Below are 26,174 nucleotides of genomic sequence, written 5' to 3' on the forward strand. Positions count from 1 at the left end.
GACGAACATGTTAATGACAAATCATTACTGAAAGATATCAAGGAAGAATTTGAAAAAATCGATCTTAAGCTTGAGAAGCATCATCGGGAACTAAAGTGGAACATCTGGGCAGCTGCAACTTATTCTAAGCCAGAGATGAAAATTAGGACTGCCTGGACTGAATACAAAACACTGCTGGGCAGTCTCGCTGGGGCTAAAGATCAGGATGAAAGGAAAAGACATGAAAAAAGCTTTATAGAAGCCTACTCAAAATATGAGAAAGCTCCTCGGGAAATGGGAGAGTTGCTGAAAAAAACAGGAAAGAGCTTCGTTAATAACCTCGGGGATGAACTGGCTGAATATGTTAAATGTCACGAGAAGGAAATCATAGAATATACTTATCTCATTCTTACACTTATCTTCAAGGGCAACATGATGAATCAATTCTACTACAGACTGAAGAACATACAGTCTGAAGCGAGAAATGATGAGATGAAGAAGAATGTATATGAAGCAATGGCAGCAATGTTTGAAATCCAAAAACAATGCATTGATAGCAGTATGACTTATGTTAAACAGGACGTGAAACCACTTATTGATAAATCTAAAAAGCGTGATGATTTGGCACAGGAAGTCTGGGATTTTCTGCAGAAGACATATGACAGGTATGACTGGATGGTTGTTGGATTTATAACCAAAAAATCCAGCCATAAAACAATTAAAACCCTGAACAAACACGTGCTGACAGGATTCCAGGATGTGTCAACAGAGCGCATTACTGTGGCCGTATCCAGACAGGTGAAAGGGACTCAAAGCAAAGTACAGGAGGTCAGCAAAGCCATTGAGAAGTGTATTAAAAAGAAAGTTTTGTGTTACAAGGTGGCAGAGACACTCAGCACATGTGGGGAAAAGGTGGCAGGAATTCCAATGTCTCAGACTTACACAGCAGTCCACGCCTATACTAGAAAAGCTCACCAAAGCATCAAGGCAAAGGAAGGTAACCGGAAAGCTAACGTTAAAGACCAAGCTGATGATGAAGATGAAGTCAATGCTGCTCCTGAAAACCCTTCAGATCAGACTCCTTACATTTACACAGGGGAGTGTGAGAAATCTCCAGGGGTCAAGCATGGAAAGTTTGTTGTTCTGATCAAAAGTGACGAAGAAATGATGGAAAAAGATCCGTGTGCCAAGCAGGACTGTGGGCAAAGAAAAGGCAGAGGAAAATGTGTGAAAATGAAAGACATGTTCCTTGGAATTTGCCGGTGTAATTATCCATACTATGGGCTTCACTGTGAGAATGACATAAATGATTATGCCATAGAATTAGAGAAAGAAGCAGGGACACAGAAAAATAAACCAACAGTGACAGACAAGAGGAGGCGAAACAAGAACTGAAACAGCAGAACAGACTTCATGAAGTGACATGAGCTTCTTCTCTAAAATGACACTGAAACATTCGGTAAATCATCTTTTTCCTCAGACTCAAAGTATCTAAGAAACCAAAACCACATTTCTGAATGCGACTAACACTTTAATCCACTGCTCCATTCTCAGTGCCTCAATCTGTTCGGATCACATGTTTGTGGCTGATGTGCTCACTAAGACTAAAGCTGATTTCATGTAAACACAGGCAGTTAGAAAAACACCAGAGTGGGCTCTGATTGGTTTGAACCTCCTCTGAACATTGTTCCCTTCAAACAATCAAAGTCAGTGTCCGAGCTCACGTTCACTTCATGAGATTTTCTGCTGTTCATGTTTCTTTGAGCAGCAGCTGATGATGTGTGAACCTCTGAACAACAGTGAAGCATTTCTCAGAGTCCAAATCTGTGTGTTAAACTCACATGAATGAAATTAAGATAAAGTTTGTGTTCATCTGTCAAACTGAAAGACGTCATACAGCAATCTGAGAACCAATGAAATGTGTCTGCCCTGAATAAAGCTTCTGTTTCACTGTCATACTTGTGTCTCTGATTTGAATACTCACTTTATATCCTGTCAGTGTGTCGTATCACTCATTCTAATGCACACTTTTAATGACTGGGGGAGTGGAAATTTCTAAGGAAATCCAGATTTTTATTTTGAGTGAAGTGACCCTTAAAAGTTCAGTTCACCTAATTCAGCTGTAGGTTACAGCTTAAAACACTTCAAAAACACCAACCTTCTGTTGACGCGGTGCTTTGTGAGCAAAGTTGCAGCCAACTCATTTTAACAATGGAGGCGGAGTAACACAGCATCAGTGCAGGTCTAACTGTCCAGCTAGACGCTGACGGAGGCTGGGTGGGGTCTTTCCGTGACTCCACATTCACAACATTAGGTGTTCGTGTGCCCTGACCGCCCAGGAGGGTAGTGACAATACACCATCAGGCTTTTAGATGGACGTGTTTTCTGTCCACTACACTGTAAGTCAGTGCTTACAAAAAGTTCCCTTTTCATTGGAATATACGTACAGATTTTCAACATCCTAATATCCTAACTATTAAAAAGAGTAAAAGCCTGACACCATTAAAAACTAAACTAAAACAAGAAAATCCAGTCTGGAAAGTGATGAAAAATACAGTAAAAGGTCAAATCTAAACAAAATAATTCAAAAATATTAAACTAAAATAACAGTTGAACTGGTTTTATGTCTACAGCAGATTTACTGTTTGAATATAATTCAGAAACACTTGACCCCTGTTTCAATGCAGGCGCTCAATGTTGACATTGTGGAGGACTATAATTACCTTGGAGTACACATTGACAATAAACTGGACTGGGCTAAAAACACCACAGCACTTTACAGGAAGGGCCAGAGTCGCCTCTATCTTTTGAGGCGACTGAGGTCCTTAAACATCTGTCGGACAATGCTCAGGATTTTCTACGAGTCTGTTGTGGCCAGTGCGATCCTCTACGCTGTTGCATCCTGGGGGAGCAGATTGAGGGTTGCTGATGCCAACAGACTCAATAAGACTCTAGAGCGGCTCTTCCTCAACTTCCTCCGACCACAGGTACAACCTGCCCAGGACCCACTACAGTTTGCATACAAGGCGGGTGTCGGAGTGGAGGATGCCATCCTGTACCTCCTACACAGAGCCCACTCACACCTGGATGGGGGAAAAGGCACGGTCAGGATACTGTTTCTTGACTTTTCCAGTGCCTTTAATACCATCCGGCCCTGTATGCTTCAGGAAAAACTGAACAGGATGGAGGTGGACCCCTGCCTGGTGGCTTGGATCTCCGACTACCTCACCGACAGGCCACAGTATGTCAGGCTGAAGGACATCACGTCTGACACTGTGGTCAGCAGCACAGGAGCACCACAGGGAACTGTGCTGTCCCCTCTTCTCTTCACCCTGTACACCTCTGACTTCTGCTACAACTCTGAATTATGCCACATTCAGAAGTTTGCAGATGACACAGCCATCATGGGGTGTATCTGGGATGATCAGGAAGAGGAGTACAGAAGTCTGGTGAGGAACTTTGTCGCATGGAGTCACACAAACCACCTGCAACTCAACACCTCAAAGACTAAGGAACTGGTTGTGGACTTCGGGAGGTCCAGAGAAGGTCCACTGCCGGTTCAGATAGAGGGGGAGGAGGTGGAGGTGGTCAACAAGTACAAGTACCTCGGGCTGTGGGTGGACAATAAACTGGACTGGTCATGCAACACAGAGCACCTGTATAAAAAAGCCCAAAGCCGACTGTACTTCCTCAGGAGGCTGAGGTCTTTCAACATCTGCAGGAAGCTCCTGAGGATGTTTTACCAGTCGGTGGTTGCTGGAGTACTTTTCTATGCTGTGGTGTGCTGGGGGAGCAGCACAGCAAAGAAGGACTCATCCAGGCTGGAGAAACTGATCAAGAAGGCTAGCTCTGTGGTCGGCATGAAGCTGGACACTCTGGTGACAGTGGCAGAGAAAAGGACATTAAAGAAACTGCTGGACATTATGGACAATGCTGGGCATCCTCTGCACACGGCCATAAACAACCAGAAGAGTCTGTTCAGTGACAGGTTGCTTCTCCCCAAGACAAGAACTAACAGACTTAAAAACTCCTTTGTCCCACACGCCATCAAACTGTTTAACTCCTCTCTGGAGGGGAGAGGGAGGGGAGACAGGTGGACAAAGGAGGGGGGAACAACAACTAAGCTGTAGTGCCTCTTCACCTCACTGTACAATACCTTGTGCAATACTTTTTGTAAATAGTCAACAGTGCAATAGACTCAATACTTGAAATGTGCAATTCACTTGTATTTTTATTTTTATTTTTTTTATTCCTATTTATTCTTTTTATCCCCTTTGTATATTTTATTTATATTTGTCTCTGTATTTATATATGTGTGTGTGTGTGTGTGTGTGTATATATATATATATATATATATATATAAAACAATTCTGTAACTGTAACTTCGGTCGTTGCTGTGCTTTTTTTGGAAGTCGAATTTCCCAGAGGAACCCACCCGAGGGATTAATAAAGTTCTATCTTATCTTATCTTATCTTATCTTATCTTATCTTATCTTATCTTATCTTAAACTGATCCGCAAGGACAGTAATGTTGTGGGGATGGAGATGGACTCTCTTAAGGTGGTGTCAGAGAGGAGGATGTTGTCCAAGATGAAGAGGTTTAGTGTCTAGACTGGCTGGGGCGAGTGGAGGAACGGTGGCGTGAGAGAGCAGCTTCTGTTTTCCATCCTGAATCTCAGGATCAGATTTTATTGTCCTTGTGCAGCTGCAGTGCAGTGGTTTTGTTTCTGTATTCTGAGGACTGATTCCATCTAGTGGACATCTGAAGACACTACACAGGTTAGTTTGTATGAAGTTCATGGGTCATGTGACTCTTCTCCCACAGAACATGATGCTATGAGTGCCACCAACCTCAGAGATGTAATCAGACAGTGACTAAAAATCTATGAAAACATCAAATCTGACAGTAATTATGGGCTCAAATTGTGGTAATAAATAATTTGTACTTGTAAATCAGTTTTGTATGTGTAAAAAGAATTTGTGTGAAACTCTGCACTCAAGTTTCAGGTAGTGTACAAGTACGAATTTTGACCCTATTTTTCTTCCTTTCATCTGATTGGTCAATGTCATGTCAATCACAAATTTAACAATCCAATCAGAGAACAGATGGGTTTGGCTATTGGAGGGGTGTAAAAACATTTTTAGTCTAACAACACCAGGCTCCTTCTTTCTGCAAGGACTATGTTCAGGTGTGAGCACTACAGAAGTAATCAGTGACTAATTACTGATTACTTCCCCCAAAAAATAATCCAGTTACTTTATTGATTACTGATTTTCAAAAGTAATTAATTACAGAAACATGTAAAAATATGTACAGTAGAGCTTTAAATAGAAATAAGTCCTGTTTCTCATCCATCAGTCATAAAATCATTGAACAATCCACACTGGTGTCTATATCACAGCCAAATGTGGGCCAAGAAAAATGTATGTATGGACTGGATGGGTTGTTACTGACACCTGGTGAAAAGTCAGAAGAACTTTTATAAATATATTTACTTAGAAAATTTGTAACACGTTTAATGCTTATTTTACCGGCTGTACATAACCAACACATTTTACCTCACAGCAGTGACTCTGTGCTATCAGAACACTTCCTCGCAATGGTTATGATTAGTATTATAATCATTAATAATATATATTCTTTACACTGAGGAGATGATCGTTATTCTCTCACTGATAAATTCAAAAACTGGCGAAAAAGCAGCAAGAAATGCGCAGGAGTCAACAGTGCTGATCAGACCAATCTGTCAATCTACTGTCAACTTGATGTGTTGTTACATCAGGTTACATGTAAGGTCACAGCGTAGATTTCCCATTGAAGCATAAACTGGGAATGAGAAGTGAACCATCTTAATATTGCAGTAAAACCAGAGTTAATCCTGTAGTTACCTGGATGAGACTAAATCCTGCTCCACGGTGCAGACCTCTGATCACTGATGATGGAGGAGAAGAAAAACAAATCAGGCTGAATGTAAAACATTTGCTCTGCAGGACTGAGGGAACACGTGCTGGTTTCCAGGTTTTGTTATCACCACTGGTTGGTGGCACTAGTGCCTCACAGCAACAAGGTCTTGGGTTTGAATTCACCATAAATTTTTACACAAAACAACATGTTTGTCATGTATATTCGTTACAGGGCAAGTTTAAAAATTGTGTTTTGTGACTTTTTTGCAATGTGCTTGGTGTATAAATGCCTCAAGTCTTAGTATATCACTTAAAACTTTATTTACATAGTACTTCTCATACAGTAAAGAAGACACTCAAAATGATGTACACATTAAAAGCAGAAAACAATACACATACATCACCTTCACTACGCCCTCTCATCACCCCTCCATCCCCACTCACACACCCAGAGATCAGCACTCACTTAGCATACAGAAACACAGGAGATGAAAAAGAAATGATAAATAGCATAACAACGGTAATAAGGACAGATTAAATATAATAAAAAGTGAAAAAACAAGTGGTGCAAAAAAGGAAATAAATGAATAGTAAATTACAATAAAGAGACACAAAACCCTAAAATGGAAAAAGAAACGTAAAAGATTTTTTAACATTCTAACATTTTAAAGTTTATCCTGGCTTCTATGGTCAACCAGCTGTTGAAGAATTGGGATGATATGGTCTCTAGTACGAGCAGTGTTGGGACTAACGCGTTATTAAGTAACGCGTTACAGTAACTACGTTATTATTGTGGTAACAAGCACGGTAACTAGTTATTATGCCAAAATCAGGAACGCGTTACTCGTTACTGGGATTTAGATAGGGTCGTTACTCGTTACTTCGTGTGGTGGCTATCGCGGAGGTTCCACAGATTCAGTAACATTAGCAAGTGGTGGAGGCAGCAGGTGGATGAGAGAAAGGGACGCAGAAGGAAAAGAGACCCGAGGCGGCCGCCGGTCCGAGTGTGAACTGAACTTCAGGTAAGAAGTTATGACCTGCAGTCTCTCTGGGTCAGATATGAACCGAGTTTAGGTGGAGTTTATTTTCGTTATGCTGACTTTTTCCGTACTGCGTGCTAGCTAGCATGACGGAGTTTCTATACAGCTGGGTGGTGCTATGATGCTAATGATGTTGAACTTTATTTTGTTCATAAGTTATTAGAGTTGCCAACCGTCCCGTCTGGTATTCAGAGAAAATATTACGCGTTTCTTATTGAGGTGAAAAGGAACAGTTTGTCCCGTAATTCAGCTACAATGAAAAAGACACAAAGCTGGAGTTATTCTGTGTTTACGCTGCACAGCTGCCTCTTCTTCTCTCATTCTCCCCCCTCCCTCTCCCGTTTCTACTTCAATCATGAAAACTGATCAATGATCAGCTGATCGGCTCTCTTGTTTGTTTATCGCCCACTTTGCGCCAGAAAGAGGAAACCAGCCGATGTCGCGCTAAACAACAGCAGCACGTTTAAGCTTGATCAGCTGTTGTTAGAATTTATTTAATATTAATTTCTAGTATCAGCTGATGTTTGCTGGAGCCACAGCTGCAAAAAAGCTGCTGGTCATGATATGGTTTGGTTATCTGGTGAGAGGGAAACATGAAGATGAAACCAGGAGATGTCCTTACTGAATCATCAGAGCTGTGATGGAGAAACAGGTTTACCTTTTAGGTGACATGAATGAGTTGAAGGGAAGTTATGAACTGTTTCTGAGAGACAAATAACACCAGGATCCTTTTTTAGGTAGCTGACAGCTGGTAACTGTGCAGGGGCGGATCTAGCAAAGTTTTGCCAGGGGGCAGGTAGGGCATTAACAGGGAGAGGTGGGCACAAGGAAATACTTTTCTTTCTTATTCTCATTTAAAATGTCTCGCTTTTAAAAAATAATTATCTGAATCTTACAACAAACAATTGATAGATTGATACATATATACCATCAGAACAGTGTACATCACTGTCACAACAGCGTTTGTTTTCATTCAAAGGCTTTAAGATTTTTCCTATAATGGTGGGCCGGTCTCTAGTCAAAATGCCCGGGACAATTTTTTTGTCCCAGTCCAGCCCTGTATGCAGCTCATCTGCAGTCTGGTGTTACCTACATCCTCCTATTCAGAAGGCAGAATTTCTGAGTTCTGAGTACAATCGAAAGCACCACGACTGCAGTTTTTGTGTTGGATGTAAAAGGCGCACATGACGCTGTGACGTAGGCTAGAATCATGGCAGCAGTCAATGACGGTCCAGGCGTGGGATTTCTCGCGTGGAAATATGCACATTATCTTTTCCTTTCTATTGGTAGGTGGCACAGTGCACTTGTGGCAAGTAAACAAGCTAAAAGACTGGCAAAGTTATGGAAGCAACACATTAACAAGAGAATTCTGAGTTAAACCAAAGTTACTTTCCCTAGTAACTAGTTACTCTGAAAGTAACGAGTAACTTGAAGTAACTGAGTTACTTTTGAGAGAAGTAACTAGTAATGTAACTAAGTTACTATTTTAAAGTAACTTACCCAACACTGAGTACGAGTAACCTAAACTTATCAGACGGTGTGGAGCTGTTACCATGCTGATGTAATGAAATGTAACTCAAACATGTTCTGATATTAAATTAAACAAATGAATTCACTTTCAGTCAAACAAGTCAGTCAGAGTCCTGCTTGCTGCTCTTCCTCACCCCCGTCCCTGAATCAAAATACAAACTAAAGTCTGTCCACTTGTTGTTTAACTTTCCTATTTTTCATCTTTCAGAGTGAAAATAAGAAAAAAAAGTGAAAGAAATGGGAAGGACAGCTGCTGTGTTTGTGTGTGCAGAGTTTCTACCAGAGCCAAATGTCATCTACTCCTCACTGAAGTCGTCCACCAGTCCAACCACTGGAATCCAGCTGCTGCTCTCTAACTGGTCCCCACAGCAGCTCAGACCAGACACATTCACTGTAAACACACTGGTTTATACTCTGTTTGTTCTCCTCATGAAGGAAACCTCATCTATCTATCTTTTTTATATTGCTTTTAATGTGCTCGCTCTCTCTCCTCTCATGGTGCTTTCAGATCATCTCCTTCTTTGCTTTACTTCTTCATCATGAAGAGGAAGAGCCTTCTTCTACTGTTTAAAGATCACAACAGCAACCACAACAATGATCACAGCAAGTAGCAAACCAAAAACTACCGGTCCACCATGATGATTCCTACCAACTCCAGCCTCCTTCCCTCCATCCTCTGTGTGTCCTCCTGGCTGACCTGCAGGTGAGAAACAGGTGTGAGGTGTCAGCTGTCAGGTAGGTGATGAGTGAAGAACAGAACAGAATCCATTTCCTCTTCAAACTGCTGTCAGACATTATCTACTGCACTCTGATCACATCACTCAGACCAGCTGCTTTCTACAAAGTCTCATCAACAACATCTTTAGAAACAAACATCAACAACCAGGAAGCAGCTTCACCTCTTTTCACCACTCACCTGGAGAAACATTTAAACTGATGGTGGTGATGGGCTCAGTCTTCAGATGAGCTCTCTTCCTGCGGTTTGCTCCTCTCATGAAGACACGACACTCATATGTTCCATTATCAGCAGTCGTCACATTCTTCAGAATCAGAGACACGTCTCCATCCTTCATCTGTCTGTCCTGCAGATCCACCCGGTTCTTAAAAGATGGATGCTGGTTTTCTGGATCAAACCGCTCATCCCGGTACAAGAGGACATATTCTTCCTTCAGGTCAGCTCTGCTCCACTCTACAACAACAATGATGTTCTTGTTTGGAGCTCGACATGTCAGAGTGACGTTCTGTCGAGACTCAGCTGTGATCGTTTTCTGGTCTGAAAGAGGAAACAACACAGAGCAGAGAGGTTAAAGGTCAAAGTTTAAACTGTTGACTGGTACAGCAGCCAATCAGAAAGATGATCAGAGACCACTGTGCTCTGGTTGATGATGGTTGAACCTCAAACCTGAGCCACAGTTCCCTCACTGCTCTTTTCAAGCAGCAGACTCACTCTGTGTTTACTAATTAGAGCCAAAAATAAATCACTTTAATCACATTTATAAGAGTGTAGGCAGAGAGTTGCTTACCATAACTACAGGGAGTGCAGAATTATTAGGCAAATGAGTATTTTGTCCACATCATCCTCTTCATGCATGTTGTCTTACTCCAAGCTGTATAGGCCGAAAGCCTACTACCAATTAAGCATATTAGGTGATGTGCATCTCTGTAATGAGAAGGGGTGTGGTCTAATGACATCAACACCCTATATCAGGTGTGCATAATTATTAGGCAACTTCCTTTCCTTTGGCAAAATGGGTCAAAAGAAGGACTTGACAGGCTCAGAAAAGTCAAAAATAGTGAGATATCTTGCAGAGGGATGCAGCAGTCTCAAAACTGCAAAGCTTCTGAAGCGTGATCATCGAACAATCAAGCGTTTCATTCAAAATAGTCAACAGGGTCGCAAGAAGCGTGTGGAAAAACCAAGGCGCAAAATAACTGCCCATGAACTGAGAAAAGTCAAGCGTGCAGCTGCCAAGATGCCACTTGCCACCAGTTTGGCCATATTTCAGAGCTGCAACATCACTGGAGTGCCCAAAAGCACAAGGTGTGCAATACTCAGAGACATGGCCAAGGTAAGAAAGGCTGAAAGACGACCACCACTGAACAAGACACACAAGCTGAAACGTCAAGACTGGGCCAAGAAATATCTCAAGACTGGTTTTTCTAAGGTTTTATGGACTGATGAAATGAGAGTGAGTCTTGATGGGCCAGATGGATGGGCCCGTGGCTGGATTAGTAAAGGGCAGAGAGCTCCAGTCCGACTCAGACGCCAGCAAGGTGGAGGTGGAGTACTGGTTTGGGCTGGTATCATCAAAGATGAGCTTGTGGGGCCTTTTCAGGTTGAGGATGGAGTCAAGCTCAACTCCCAGTCCTACTGCCAGTTTCTGGAAGACACCTTCTTCAAGCAGTGGTACAGGAAGAAGTCTGCATCCTTCAAGAAAAACATGATTTTCATGCAGGACAATGCTCCATCACACGCGTCCAAGTACTCCACAGCGTGGCTGGCAAGAAAGGGTATGAAAGAAGAAAAACTAATGACATGGCCACCTTGTTCACCTGATCTGAACCCCATTGAGAACCTGTGGTCCATCATCAAATGTGAGATTTACAAGGAGGGAAAACAGTACACCTCTCTGAACAGTGTCTGGGAGGCTGTGGTTGCTGCTGCACGCAATGTTGATGGTGAACAGATCAAAACACTGACAGAGTCCATGGATGGCAGGCTTTTGAGTGTCCTTGCAAAGAAAGGTGCTATATTGGTCGCTGATTAGTTTTTGTTTTGTTTTTGAATGTCAGAAATGTATATTTGTGAATGTGGAGATGTTATATTGGTTTCACTGGTAAAAATAAATAATTGAAATGGGTATATATTTGTTTTTTGTTGAGTTGCCTAATAATTATGTACAGTAATAGTCACCTGCACACACAGATATCCCCCTAAAATAGCTAAAACTAAAAACAAACTAAAAACTACTTCCACAAACATTCAGCTTTGATATTAATGAGATTTTTGGGTTCATTGAGAACATGGTTGTTGTTCAATAATGAAATTATTCCTCAAAAATACAACTTGCCTAATAATTCTGCACTCCCTGTATACAAACTGATTAATTACATGTAAGACACGCCCTTAATGCTAATATGTGTCCACTATTTTCACCTGAGAGGAATTTTATCCACATTAGAGCTGCAAACTTCTGGGAATAACAAATTTATATCTATATATCTATATCTAATCTATATCTATATCAACAACTAGTGTTCACAGTCTGCTGGAGCTGGGAGTGTGTGGAAAATGATAAATGCACTTACAGTCATTATAAAATGCTGTCATAAACAATACCAACTTAAACAGCACACATTAATGCTGTGTTGGCAGCACTTGTCCCTCGTTCAGGTTACACACAGAAGAAACCAGGATCAGCGAAGATCAAAGATCAGAGCTCTGATGAAAGCTTTCACCACACTGAGCATCATCTTCGTCATCTTTACCAGGAGATGAGCTCACAGCTACAGGACGGCAAACACTGATCACTTTAAATGGTTGACTCGTTATCTGATTACTATGAAGGTGGACAGCCTCTGAATTATTATACAAACCTGTCTCTTATTTCTATCATCATCAAGATTATTGGCACTATTTTTGTTACCTTTTGGTCAGTCTTTACAATTTTCACATAATATGTGTGTGAGTAACTATGGGAAAAGTCTGCTGTGTCATCATCCCATGAAACATCACTGCTCAGCAACAACTATTCAGTACTTCCCTCTGTCCCTCCTATCAGCAGACCAAATGTGCTGCTGATACATGTGAACGTGGTGTGAATGAGCTTTATAATTATTTTGAATGTAATAATTTAAATTGTATATATATATAAAGTGACAATGAAAGCAATTCAATTCCCAGCAGTGATACCTGCTGGTCTCACCTGTATATGCAGCCGGGGAAAAGCAGACGTGCAGAATCCAGCAGAATATCACAGATTTGCAAGTATCCATCTCAGGTTGTCCTGCAGATCCCAAATTCATGAGTGTTACATAGTTTAAAAGAGAAGCTGAGTCGACTGAAAATACACAAGAAGTTTATGTTACCAAAGCTTCTGATATGATCCACAAACATAAACTAAGATTTACAAATGTGTACGTCCAACAGTGAATAGTGATTATTTACCCTCCAAAATGTTTATGTTCAGCAAATGTGTGAAGGAATTACCTGATATGACAGGATATCACTTGTTAGATGAGAGCACAAAGTGCTAACAGTAGCAGAAATGTGGGCATCTCTGTGTCTTAGGTGATTTCTTCACACATTTAAGGTTCTGCACATCAGTTAAAAATAGAGTCACATATTTTTAGACATCTGTTCTCACAGGAAGCAAGAAAATTATCAGACTTGTGAAACTGAAAGTAAATTGTGTGTAAATTACGTAGACATTAGTAAAATGGTTTTTGCTTGTGGTCAAATTGCTTTGGATTTTGAAACACAGTGTAGATTGAAACACGCGTTTATGAGTCAGAAGTTACACATCTGAGGTAAAGTCTGTAGTGAGTTCAGCACACCCAGAGTATCTTACCCCAACACTGTTGTTCAGAATAAGCAGTCACACAAAGCTCAGTTTGTTAAGTTTACCAGGGTTTACTGAGTAAGTAAAGTTAAAATATATGTTGTGTATTTTATATAAAATCAGCAGCGTGAGAGAAAAAGCTAAACTACAGTATTGTTGATCTCTAATCTGATTAAGTTACCGTGGTGATTTACCCCAGCAGTATAGAGACCCTGAAGTTACCTGGATCAGATGAAATCCTGGTTGGTAGCACAGCCTCAGGACTCACTGCTCCTCCTGCTGGATGGTGATCAGGTGGAGATTGTAAAAAGACGTATTATAACATGTCAATTAGTGCTGTAATCAGACTGCCTTTGCAAAGTGAGAACTATGGATCAGATTCTTACAATGGAATAATTTAATGCATGTTGTTCTTTTGTTTGTTTCTTTAAATGGGAAATAATCTGGTTAGCACATAGTTGTTAGCACACAGATACAAATGGCTTCTTAACACACACACACACACACTACTATCACCATTTATGTCGTCATTCAGATTGAAAGTGTGCACACGTGTAATGAAAACAAAATCCATTAAATCATTTTTGTCATCTCCAGTCTTTTCCTTGTGCAGTAATACAAGGAACGATTTGCTGTCAGCTCATTTTAATCTGAATTGTTTGAAAGTTTAGTGATGACATCCTGTCTGATGACACTTTGTTTACAGGCAGCGTTTTAATCACTATTTTAAAGACTGCTGTGACACTGTGTATGAATGTAACAGCTCAGTGCTGTCTGACAGCATTAGCATTGTTAGTTACCTTAAACAGGCTGAATCCACCGCTGCACTGTGAGGATAAAGACTCTGTGTCGCTCTACTGTCACTTCTTATTCTTCATATGTCACAGCTGGAGATTTTACAAGTGTGAATAACACGCCACGTGCAGGAACAACAGCCTGTACTCTGCAGCGCAACAAGACACTAGAGCGTAAGTAACTCTGGTGACGCGCTCTCTCTCTAACCAATCAGAGAGCTGCATAGCTCACATTCCTCCGTCCGTTGTTTCTACTGGAACGTCCAATGACTCAGCAGAACCAATAACAGGAAAGTAAACTGCAAAGACGAAAGAAGTAAGTAAATTTTAATTGCAAACATAAAAATATGATCCCTAATTTGATGTTGAATCACTTTACTTATTTTTAAAACTACATAAAACATTTCGAAAATCCTGAAAAAAATCTGAATTTTACTTTTTTGAATGGAGTTCTTATTGAGTTATTGTTTTCACCCCCCTCCCACGCACAGACAGAAAGCTGCTGTGGGAATGTCCGTCTTGTGTTTTTCAGCCCAAAGACGTGAAACATAAACATGAAAGTAAACATTGATTTCACCATGGAAACTGCAATCATGCTACTCTTGCAAAACCCCGCATGCTCATACAGCAAGAGAGAAAACACACGCGCGCAGAGACACACGCGCACAGGGACAGGAAACAGCAGGCCACCGGACATGTACAGACATGCCTGAGCCTCCGTTGTATTGGTAATAATCAGGTACCAATATAAGTTGGTATTGATGTTTATAACATGTTTATGCCAGAAGTCTGAGGTTTAGGTGAGGATACATTCAATTCAATCATATGTTTTATATATCGACAATTTCTAGTACCAGCTGACCCCAGATCAAACACATAAGAATAATGCAAAACATGTAAAAATATGAGGCTTTTCATTTGAAAGCACTTCTCCACATTTAAACTTTTTTCGATGTGAGTTGTTTCAACCTGTAGACACAGATCTGTCTGTTTAAATGCTGAATAAGAAGAAACTGTGTGACAAACCTGGCTAAAGAAGGATCCACTATCAAATATGCAATCATTTTTCACATAGTTTTCAGCTGCCAATCAATGGCAACAAATCACTCAAACATGTTTAAATATCAAACTAAACAGAGAAAATTCACTCACTCAAACAATCATCAGGGTGGAGTCCACAGCTGTGCTGCAGCTGCAGTGCTCACACCTGAACATAGTCCTTGTTCTCAGCCAGGCTCCTTCTTCCTGCCTTCCTCAGCTCCTCTTCCTGGCTCTGATCTTCTCTTCCTGATTGAAAGTGAGAGGACAGGCTGCAGGTTTCTCATCTTTGCTCAGAAATCCAGGAAACACAGCAAGCAGACTTTAACTGTGAGATTTACAGAATCCAGACGGTTCTTTAAACTCTGGCGATCTTTACAGTGAACGATGGTTTGTTTTTGTTTGTTCGTTTTTTCACCACACTCCTCTCAAATTCAAACTTTAAGCTTAATTCCTTGAGTCAGTAAAGTCGGTCAGTAAAAGTCAGTAAAAATCCATAAATAAAAAAGGGTTAAACAAAATTCAGCTACTAGATAAAGTTGAAGCAAATCTTATTACAAATCTGTAATAAATTATTTGTAGACATTTTGGTGTTTGCAGCAACATGTTTGCTCTGTGACTACTGTAAAAATAAACTTCTATAATTAAGTTGATTCTGTTCATCTGGACGTAGCGTTTTCAGTGGGAGAAACGTTTCGTCACTCATCCAAGTGACTTCTTCAGTCTCAGCTGACTGCAGGTTTCCCCAATCTTATAAACAGTACATTTGCATAATGACTGAAACTAGAATCACTGAAGGAACAATGGGCGGGGAGGTCAGTTCCTTCATCATAATTATGCAAATTCTCATGACCATTGATCAGTCATTGTGCGTGTGTGTCAAATCACTACCGATTGGCATGCAGACATGATGAAGTGGATCCTGTGAAGTTGAGAACATTTTTTATATTTCTGCCATTCTGCTCTGAAAATGAAGAAGATGACTCACATAAACCAGAATCTGTTGAAAATTTAACTTTTTAGAGAATTCAATCAGAAACAGGATCATATGGATAAGTTCAGAGTTACAACACAGATCACAGAGGAGTTTTGCAGAAGCATGATCCTGTTGCTTCTGCAGAAGGGAGAACAGGGTGCTGGTGGTGTAGTGGGGGATATTTTAATGGCACACTTTGGACCCCATACTGAGGATTGTTTGAACACCACAGCCTGCTTGAAGTATTCTAACTGACTGTGTGCATCACTTTATAACCACAGTGTCGTCTGGAGGCTGATTCCTGCAGGATAAAGCACCATGTAACTAATGTAACTTCTTGAACGTGACAACAAGTTCACTGAAATACTCCAATGACCTCCACAGTCACCAGATCTCAGTCCAACAGGTGGTTTTAACAAGAGATTCACATCATTGAAAATTCTGCAGCAGCTGTGTGATGCAGTCATTTTAATATGGACCAGAATCTGAGGAATGTTTCCAGTAGCTTGCTGAATCAGTGCCATGAAGAATGAAAACGGCTCAGAAGCCAAAAAGGGGCCCAACATGGGACTAGTAAGGTATACCTAATAAAGTGGCCGCCGAATATATGCACTGTGTGAAAATGGAAAGAGGCATCAGTCACTGCATGATAACAGCCAGCAGGTGGCAGCAGTGCAGCATTAGTTTTCCCAACGTCTGACAGTTTTCATGTGACCTTTGACCCTTAATGTTACAGTAGAACAAACAGACTGTAAGTTTCCTTCTGAGACCCGAGCTTCTGGTAAGGATGTACTTTACATATCTGGAAGCTGGAAGTATGTCTCAGGTCCTAAAATGCATCTGGAGGACAGTTGATAGACGATGCAGAGGTTAAACAGCTGTGGCCACAGCTGGAATATAGAAACCGCAGAGGACTCCTTTAACAGCTCGTCCTCTTTATTCAGTTTATTGTGATTTCTTAAAAAGATGTGATGTCTGTCACATTATCACCATTTTGAAAAGCAGCCTGGCGTGATGGTGCGCCAATACCTGGAAAGCAGACAGATGTGTAACTACAGATCTTCCTTATTGAACTTTTGCATAAGGTTGATTTGATTTTCAATCTGCAGGAGAATTTGAAACCTTATTTTTTGCATAAAGTCAGCAAACTTTTTAAATGTTTTTATTATAAGATGATGCACAATGATTTTATGTTCCATGACCTTTGACATAAAAGTTATCTAGATGGTTTCTGAGTGCTTCTATTTGTTTGTCGTGCACATTTACTGTTAACATTCATGCTTTGTAGGAGGGTTTATATAAAATTGAAAGCATGTGACAGCGTGCTTTATGAGCATAGTTTGGACACAGGAGGACATTTTTGACCTCAAGAGTTGCAGACTTGGTTTAGTCTGATGCTTTATTATAAGAGGACATCATGGAGCATGTGAGGAATGATTAGAGAAGTGAAATCATGGACTGGTGTGACACTATAACAAGCATCTCACAAATTTGAACCAGGACACCCTGATGAGAAGTGGCTACTGGACAAGAAGACATTGGTGTGCAAGAGATGAAAACAGGGTGTTGTTGGAACGCTACTACACAAGTAACCCCAGCAGAAGGAGGTACATGGACAGGATGAGGGACCTATGGAGTCTTCGATACCCAACATCTACATGGATGGTGAAACAACCAGTAGCTCAGTGTTCCAACATTCGAAAGAAGGAACTGCTCGCACAGCTAGAGATTGATGAGGTACAACACAAATGCTACGGCAAGGGGGAGCCAGGACGCCAGGTCAGGGGGGAGATATCATCACCCCCACCCGAGATTGGGTACAAAGCCCCAAGTGCAGTAGAAGAAGGATCGTTGAGTGCGAGAGGAACTGAGCTTGAAACCTGGATCCAGTGTAGCTGGTTACCAAATCTACATGAAGTACCCTCAGAAGATCTACTAGAAGATGTGAATGCAGCACGGACGATACCTACCACCACCAATAAACACAGCTGAGGTTTTTACAGTAAAAGATAACTTTTCCCCAGTAGATTTTTATGTTTTGTTTTGTTTTTTTAGATCAGTTGTGTTAATAAAGAATGTTAATAAAAAATAGTTTGCTAAAAAAATAATGATAACAAAGAAGGTAAAGCACAGTTTGAAAGCTGTAAAAGTAAAGTTAAAGAGAAATGTCAGACCAGTGGGAACCACGTACAGTCTATAACAACAGAAGCAGATCAGGTTAGTATTGTGTAACAGAGTGTGAAACTTAAGTTAGACTAGTGTTTGTAAATGAACCGCTTCATGTTGTGTAGCTTTCTGCATTGTATGTTTATTTATCATATAAGCTAAACAGTTCACCTTTTTTATTTAAGTGAAATGTTTAATTATGAGTGTTAAAGAAAACAATAAAGTTTTTTTTTTATATAAAGTAGGCAGCAAGTATATTTCATGTATTTTAACCATGTATATGATACATATGCAGATGTTACATTCTGTAACATGTGTAAAGAAATGACTGATTTTGCTACCCTGAGAAGATTTCTCTAGATCAGCTGTTGCCTCGACTCCTCCCTCTGCTGGTGACAGCTGAGTTATGAACAGAAAAATCTTGTCTTCACAACTTAATTGCACCAAACTGTTTGTGTGTGAGTACATCTAAAAACTAACATCTGCTTTGCCACATGACAGCAGAGGTTTGGTGACAGGAGACCTGCGTCCTCTCTGTGAGCAGCCAACAGCACTCAGCTGTCGTATGAAATTAATAAGACTTTGATATCAAACTCACCTGCACAGGTAAACCCCACGAAGGACAAAGACTCAAAAGTCCAAGGTTCCCTAGAGTGAAAAAGAAAACAGCACAGGTCATACAGATGTCAGAGTGCGCTTTGAGAGATGGTGCTTTGGCACAGATCCAGTTTCTGCCATAGGTGGTGCAGGTTGTTGCTGTCCTGTCAGAGCAAGAAGGTTCTAGGTTCAAATCCTGCTGGGCTTTTTTTTTTCTGTGAGGAGTTTGCACTCAGCTACTCTGGAGTGGAAGATTCTAGGTTGGTCGTGTATGTGAGGGAGATGAAGTGCCCAGAATAAGCTGCTTTATGAATGTGCGGTTAATTAAAAGCACTTTGAGGGGTTTGTAGCACAGTATGAATGTAAGTACATGACCTGCCTATTGATGCGTGTAGTTTGTGCTCACAGGTACAATGTAACAAAATCTACATCCCACCTTATACTAATAGCACTACACTGATGCATTGTAGACACGGCATAAAACATGGAAGCCTGCATTCTCTCTGAAGGCCACCAGATGGCGATAGTTGGGAAAAACTCACTTTAAAAGCAGAGGCAAAGATGATTTCACACAATCTCACTTTTGACTGATTCCAGCTCAGCTTATTCAGTTTCATTTCAGATTTACTCATGAAGCAACAGGAAGCAACATTCAGGTTAAGAAACTTTATTTACAGAACAAAAACAGACTGTACAGGTGAGAAAGGGCCTTGATGCATGTTCAATCATCCAGGTAAGTAAATCTCCAAAAGTTGACTCCGTTCACCTGGACGTGGTGTTTTCAGTGGGAGAAACGTTTCGTCACTCATCCAAGTGACTGCAGGTTTCCCCAACCTTATAAACGGGACATTTACAAGCTACGTCCAGATGAACAGAACCAACGTTTTGGAATACAGGATAGAAAATATTTTTTATAAAAGAGAATTCATGTATACAAAATCCAACTCATTTTTTCATCAATAATAACATAAAACAATAAAATCTGTACCAGGAATAATTTTAAAAGTGTATAAATAAACAGAAATAAATAAAAGCTCCATGTAATTTAATATATACAAATATATATTATAGATGTCTCGTCTATTTAAACTACAGAAACAGTCTGAGGCTTCAGCTCAGCAGGAGCAGAGGTCACGAGCTAACAGCTACACATACAGTAGAAACAGGACACGTCTGAAATTCAAGCAAACTAAAGAAAAAGAAGGAAATGTACGACATTAGTTCACTCTTCTTTTGGAATGAATCCATCTTTAAAACTGTTCAACACAACGTGATGAAATCGTTCACAAAGATGCTGAACAACAAATCCAGGATGTCCTCGTCTGTCTCTGCTCTGAGAAGCTGGAACAGCAGCAGGAGACTCAGATCAGCTGGAAGCCCTCTGAGAGAGTTCAAGGAGGCGAATCCTGAATCCTGACTCTGTTTCTCTGTTGGACTGTTTGTCGATGTTTGCACCAAACAAAAATAACATTTAAAAACTTGTGAAATCTTATTTTCACATTTCAAACAGGCTGCTGTTCAGCTGGAGGCTGGTATGAACCCTGACTCTGTGGTTTAAGTTTCCTGTAGATTAAAACACCACCAACAACAACAACAACAGCAGCAACAATAACGCCAACAGGAAGACCAACTTTCAGTCCAACTTTCAGTCCAACAGATCCATCCTCCTTCCCTCCTGCTTCCTTCTCTTCTTCCTTCTTCCCTCCAGCCTCCTTCCCTCCATCCTCCTTCCCTCCGTCCTCCTTCCCTCCATCCTCTGTGTGTCCTCCTGGCTGACCTGCAGGTGAGAAACAGGTGTGAGGTGTCAGCTGTCAGGTAGGTGATGAGTGAAGAACAGAACAGAATCCATTTCCTCTTCAAACTGCTGTCAGACATTATCTACTGCACTCTGATCACATCACTCAGACCAGCTGCTTTCTACAAAGTCTCATCAACAACATCTTTAGAAACAAACATCAACAAGCAGGAAGCAGCTTCACCTCTGATCACACACACACTCAACTCTACTCACTCACCTGGAGGAACAACAACACTCAGGTTTATGGTGGTGATGAGGCTCATAGGTTCCCCTGATTTTTGGGCAACATGACACTTGTATGTTCCAGCATCTGCAGTTGTGACATCCTTCAGAATCAGAGACACGTCTCCATCCTTCTTATGTCTTCCCTGCAGATCCACCCGGTTCTTAAAAGATGAATCCTGATAATCTGGAATAACGTGCCCATCCTGGTACAAAAAGACATATCCCTCCTTCTGGTCAACTCTGCTCCACTTTACAGCTAAGATGTTGTTGTCGTTTGAAGCTCGACATGTCAGAGTGACATTCTTCTGACCAGACTCAGCTGTAATTATTTCCTGGTCTGAAAGAAGAAACGACACAGATTAGAGAGGTTAAAGGTTTAAATGATGAATCAAAACTGTACATTTTTGAAGCCATCTGTGAAACACGATGGAGGCTCTGTTAGTTTTTGGAGTTGCGTGTCAGTCAGTGTTGTTGATCTTGTCTGAATGGATGAAATTATGAACACAGAGAAGATCAGATTTTGATCCACCATGAAAGAATCTGATCGGTAACATCATCATTTTTCGGGCAATGATCCTGATCTTAATAGAAAAACACACGAGGGGAGGCCGGTCCGTGACTGATACCCACACGGCTTCAGCATTAATGATCATTTCCATGTAAATGTGAAGCGATTCAGACAGTTTCCTCCTGCTCACTGGGACAGGAAGTACAACCCTTTTTTAAGACTAGCAGGAAAACCTCGGGCTCGTTTGTGACAGCGTTGCGTTTACTCGCTCCTTCTTCTGACGGATTTTCTAGTTTATAAAGTTTCGTTTTACCTCAGCCCTTAAAGAGATGGTAGAAACAACTTCCGAGCGAAAACTCTGCATTGTTAGAAAGTTTAACGAGGATATCCAGACGACTTAGAAGAAGTAGGACCGGGAGAGGACCGGGCCTCTGCTCTGCTTTAGAAGGTTCCGGAAAACCCCGCCCCCCCTCTCTGACGTCAACCCCCCCTGTGCGGGACTTTTCAGAGTAAGTACAACACTGAGCGAACATCAGCACAGATGTGGAGTTTGTTTCACACATTTGTGTCCTGCTCACAGTGACAGCAGGCTGCTGTTAGTCCAGTAGGAAATGAGTCCGCTGCATTTAACACATTCAGTCAGTGAAGCAGCGAGCAGCCAACAGTCCAGCGCCCCGGGAGCAGTGTGTACAGACGGTACCTTACTCAGGGATACCTCACGGTCGGTGAAGCCCCGACCTTCCGATCATAACACAAGCACCCTGATCCATCTCTGCCACCTCAGTGTGTGTCAGTGTGTAGTTACAGTGGATCGCAGTGTGTTATGAGTGTGTAGTTACAGTGTAAAAACAAAAAATCAGTTTAACTCACTTGAACAGACAGCCGAGAGAAGGCAGGTGAAAATCACAGAGCAGCAGGCTGATGTCAGGTCCATTACTTGTACTTCTGTGGGTGCGCAGATCAGAGTGTTTTTAAAGTTCGCGGGAAAAGTTTCTGAAAATTTGACTGGAAAACTGTTGCCAAAGCCGGAACTGGTCTACAGTGCAACCTGCTGTTAAAATCCTTAAAACCCTTCATATAAATGAACTTTGGCGGGGACCGCCCAACCCTTCAGCCTATCAGTTGCTAATACGTAATTTTCGGAATGTGCCAGATATCATCGCGGGAATTTAAAAGAGATTTGTTTAAATAGGTCTATATCTCTCATGAACGATATCCACTTATTTTGAGCAAGAAAGAATATTTCTGTCACTAGAATAGATCAGTTATATTTGATATATATATATATATATATATATATATATATATGGGTAAAAGTGTCATTAATATTAAAATGTCCTTTTAAAATGAGATGTGGCCAAGAAGTTTGAAGAAATATAACATCATAGTTGTATGAGGATATTTAAGTCACCACAAAGGACTGAATTCATTACATTGTGGTACAATTACACAGTGTCATCAAGATACTTCAACAGCAGCTCATTTCTTTATTTTATTTATAACTCATTCATAAATCCTGTTCACTACAGTCTGTTTAACTATATAAACTTTATAAACATATTAGAGAAAAACACAGAAACATCAGAAATTAATTTTTGGTCCAACACACACATTTCTGGATTTCTGATGAACTCTTTCAGTCTAAATGTTCATTCTAATATAGATCCTCAGTTTGAATCAGTGAAGTAGAACATGAGCAGAGGAAAACAAAGATGTTCTATTTGTACAGTCAGGGTTAAAGTGGATTCAGCAGGTGGGGAACATTCAAAGTGTTTGTAGTGGCTCAGCACAGGAAAATAATCAGAGTCGTTCTAACGTGAGCTTCAGGTTTTCAGTGTCCAGGCTGTGATCAGCTGACCTGCTGCTCTTTGTGGATGTACACAACTGAATTCAACCAGATGTGAGCAGATGTTTCACGAGCTATCCTGCCATAGTGTCTTCACAACATGTTGTTTATAGTGTGTTTATACCAGACAGCAAACAGGTGGAGTAAAAGTAGAATTCAGTGAATGAATCCAAACATCATGTAAATGAATCTCAGCTACAACATTGACCCTGAGCTCCACAGGACTGATGTGTGAAGCTCATTTCTCACCACAGTGCTGATTGTAGTGTGTGTGTAACGTTAGAAAGAGTCTTGGTTTTGGACCTTGTAGTAAAATGTGAGCTGCTGAAAACTGCTGCCAGTTTCTAAGAAAGATGTTTGTGATGCTACGACTCTTCTTTATATCACACGTGTGGCAGCACTGCTAACAGCTGTTCTACCTGCAAAAACCTGCACTGGTTTATTTATCTTTGTGTGTTTCATGTGCAGAGAGCGATCAGCTGCAGTTTGCTCAGCAGTGAGAAAAGACGTCAGTGATGGACGAATCATCGTCAAAGAGAAGAAAAACAAAGAAGAAAGGTTCAGCTGCTCTTCTTTTACTACAAACATCATAAATCCCTGAACATAACCCCCCCCCCAGTGCATAGGTGGCTTTAGACAGGGGCCAGTGGAGAACGATGTAGAGAGAGAGGATGGAGATGAGGAGGAGCTGAGGAGCAGGATGACAGAGAGACAGAGGAGTTAGTTGGAGAGGATGTAGAGAGGGACAGTCCTGAGAGTGAGGAGGAAGACGAGCTGTGAGGGAGAGGAAGAGGGACAACCAGCGGTTTGTGATGTTGAACAGACCTGTGTGTCTGTGAGTGTCGTGTCATTACAATTCATACAGTCAATGTAACTGACAGTAATGAACAATAATGACAGAATAATAATGCTGTTATTGTGTATTTATTTATTTATATTTCTTCATACATTCTTATATAGTTCTATATTGTGTATTTTGTTGTACAGTTATTTTATTTTCAACTTTAATTTATATATTTTATCTTATTCTTTCCCAGTTAAATTTACCCTTCATTCTAATTTGTGTTGTACAGTTATTTCATTTTTAACCTTAATTTATATTTTATTCCTTCCTAGTTAAATTTACCCTTTTTAATTTTTCATATTTATTTCCTATCTTATTCATAGTCTTTCCTTTTTTGTTTTCTTTTGGTCACAAGCAGTTGTCCAAGCATTTCACTACATATTGTACTGTGTATGACTGTGTACGTGACAAATAAAATTTGAATTTGATCAGTTATTGTCCTCAGTTACAGCCTCATGTTTGCTCTGCATTCATCTCTTATCAGACGTACAAAGATGATCCACCAGTGCTGCCCAGTTTGAGGACATTTCCAGTCACATTAATGGGGGACAGGAGACGCAGCTTCCATCAAAGCTGGTATGAAAAGTCATCGTTGGATTCTCTGTAATTATGGACTCTGCCTGTTTCAGGCCACCAAATATGTCAGACGTGGAGGTGACCTGAGTAGTGAACTCATCGTCATGGTCAAGAAACCTGTTGGAGATGATTTGAGCTTTGTGACATGGAGTGCAATCAGAGGATGGTTACAGTGTGTTCATAAAGGGATGGATGCAGTCAGCAGCAACACGCTGTGGTGTTTAATCAATGGTCTGATACGAGGCAGGATGGATCCATGTGACCATCACAGCACAAATCTGAACTCATCAGACCTGGAAATGTTTCTCCAGTCTGCTGTTGTCAGACTTTAGTGAGCCTGTGTGAATCACAGCCTCAGTTTCCTGTTCTCAGCAGAACCAACTTTTCCTGATGGGAACACAGAACCAGTTCTAGTTTGGTCACCAGCACTGCATCCATGGAAAAAGGGAACTGGTCCCAAATCTACAGGATGTTAACTCAGGAGAATTAACATCCTGTAGATCTGGGAGCCGTTCAGAGCAAACATGCATTAAAGTATGTTTTTGTCACTTAAGTGGAAAAGAAAACATCCAAATTAGTTTTATGTGATGTGTGAAACATCTGGATGAGGTTTCAGTGTTTACGTTTCAGTGCACTTGGTAAATCCTTTGTTCTTTCTCTCTGTGGTCATAAAGGACCAGGTTAACCAATTAAAACATAATCGTGTTTTACAACATTTATAGCAGCTGTTGTGTTTATAAACTCTGTCACAGTTTATGGGAGTCATTATGTAGTTCTTAATATTTATTGGTAAAATAATAGTTGTAGTAAAATTGTCTGAAAACTGCAAGAAAAACAAAAACAAACATGAAGAACAAAACATGGATCACTTTGATTCCAGCTTCAGTTTTATTCAGGAAACAACAACAGCCATATCAAAAGGCACTTTATCTTTACAGTAGAAACATTAGAACCACAAACTCCTACAAACTGAAACGAGTCAACAATTCAGAAAGATTCTGATGAAAAATTCACTTTTACAAAATAAATAATCAAACAAAATAAATAATCATCCCTCTTAAAATCTTACGAAATAAATATATTAAAAACAGTGTGCTGTAACAGAGTTAAGACGTGTGGAGCATGATGGTTCACACTGTTGTCTCATAGCAGGAAGGCCCTGATGACACCATCAGGTCGGGGTCTTTCTGTGTGGAGTTTGCAGGTTCTCCCGAGTCCTCGGGCTTCTTTCCACAGAGTTAGGTTAATTGGTTTTTAGTGCGAGTGGTTTTCTGTCTCTGTGTTAGACCCGCAACAGACTGGTGACCTGTCCAGAGTGTGCCCAGTCTCTTGCCCTAAGACAGCTGGGATAGGCTCCAGCGCCTCCCGTGACCCTGACAAGGCTAAGCGGAGGGCGCAGTTCAGCACAGACTGGACAGACAATGAGGAGCTAAAGGTACAACTTCTTCTTTGGACAATTTGTAAACAACTTAAAATTAATTAATAGGCGTTTAGGTTTCATGATTAAAGCTCAGATCAGCTGGAAAAAAACTGAAACATTTAAAACAGACTCAAGTTCTAATGGAAGCTGGTATGAACCCTGCTTCTGTGGTTTAAGCTTTCTGTAGATCAAAACACCAACTCCAAAAGGTTAAACACCACCTCCACCAACTCCCAAAGCAACTCCATCACTTTAGCCACCACCGTCCCCAACTCTCTTTTTTTTCTCTGTATTCATTATTGTACGATCTACTGTACAATAATGAATTGCCTTGAGGCGACTTTTGTTGTGATTTGGTGCTATATAAATAA

At 40.7% G+C, this 26,174-nt stretch overlaps 3 protein-coding genes and 1 long non-coding RNA gene across 4 annotated transcripts in view; 2 read left to right on the forward strand and 2 right to left on the reverse strand.

Annotated features, from left to right (window-relative positions):
• The window catches only part of LOC120746634 (CD226 antigen-like), a 344,409-nt gene that overhangs the window by 241,942 nt on the left and 76,293 nt on the right, over positions 1-26,174 (forward strand). The gene's annotated exons all lie outside the window — the stretch shown is intronic.
• LOC120746648 (CD276 antigen homolog) lies at positions 8,606-13,942 on the reverse strand. Its single transcript, XM_040052086.1, has 5 exons — positions 13,816-13,942; positions 13,238-13,294; positions 12,380-12,460; positions 9,370-9,726; positions 8,606-9,150 (listed from the first exon to the last, which is right to left on the reverse strand). Exons 3-5 carry the CDS (start codon positions 12,447-12,449, stop codon positions 9,014-9,016), a joined length of 564 nt encoding a protein of 187 aa, XP_039908020.1. The 5' UTR covers positions 12,450-12,460; positions 13,238-13,294; positions 13,816-13,942; the 3' UTR covers positions 8,606-9,013.
• On the reverse strand, positions 19,808-22,153 carry LOC120746637 (cell surface A33 antigen-like). The gene is made up of 3 exons (XM_040052068.1): positions 21,988-22,153; positions 20,602-20,946; positions 19,808-20,363 (listed from the first exon to the last, which is right to left on the reverse strand). Exons 1-3 carry the CDS (start codon positions 22,049-22,051, stop codon positions 20,089-20,091), a joined length of 684 nt encoding a protein of 227 aa, XP_039908002.1. The 5' UTR covers positions 22,052-22,153; the 3' UTR covers positions 19,808-20,088.
• On the forward strand, positions 21,091-24,387 carry LOC120746659. The gene is made up of 3 exons (XR_005698898.1): positions 21,091-21,626; positions 23,432-23,521; positions 24,292-24,387. It is a non-coding gene; the product is annotated as an uncharacterized LOC120746659 (long non-coding RNA).

Source organism: Simochromis diagramma, unplaced genomic scaffold (genome assembly GCF_900408965.1).
Source record: "Simochromis diagramma unplaced genomic scaffold, fSimDia1.1 OVJJ01000201.1, whole genome shotgun sequence".
Taxonomy (NCBI): Eukaryota; Metazoa; Chordata; class Actinopteri; order Cichliformes; family Cichlidae; genus Simochromis; species Simochromis diagramma.

Coding starts and splice junctions, on each gene's coding strand:
- LOC120746648 (XM_040052086.1), bottom strand. CDS start 12,449: ATGGATACTTGCAAATCTGTGATATTCTGCTGGATTCTGCACGTCTGC. Junction 9,727..12,379: donor TTCCCCGGCTGCATATACAG/GTGAGACCAGCA, acceptor TTCCTCTTTCAG/ACCAGAAAACGATCACAGCT. Junction 9,151..9,369: donor CAGTTTAAATGTTTCTCCAG/GTGAGTGGTGAA, acceptor TCTCACCTGCAG/GTCAGCCAGGAGGACACACA.
- LOC120746637 (XM_040052068.1), bottom strand. CDS start 22,051: ATGGACCTGACATCAGCCTGCTGCTCTGTGATTTTCACCTGCCTTCTC. Junction 20,947..21,987: donor TCTCTCGGCTGTCTGTTCAA/GTGAGTTAAACT, acceptor TTCTTCTTTCAG/ACCAGGAAATAATTACAGCT. Junction 20,364..20,601: donor GAGTGTTGTTGTTCCTCCAG/GTGAGTGAGTAG, acceptor TCTCACCTGCAG/GTCAGCCAGGAGGACACACA.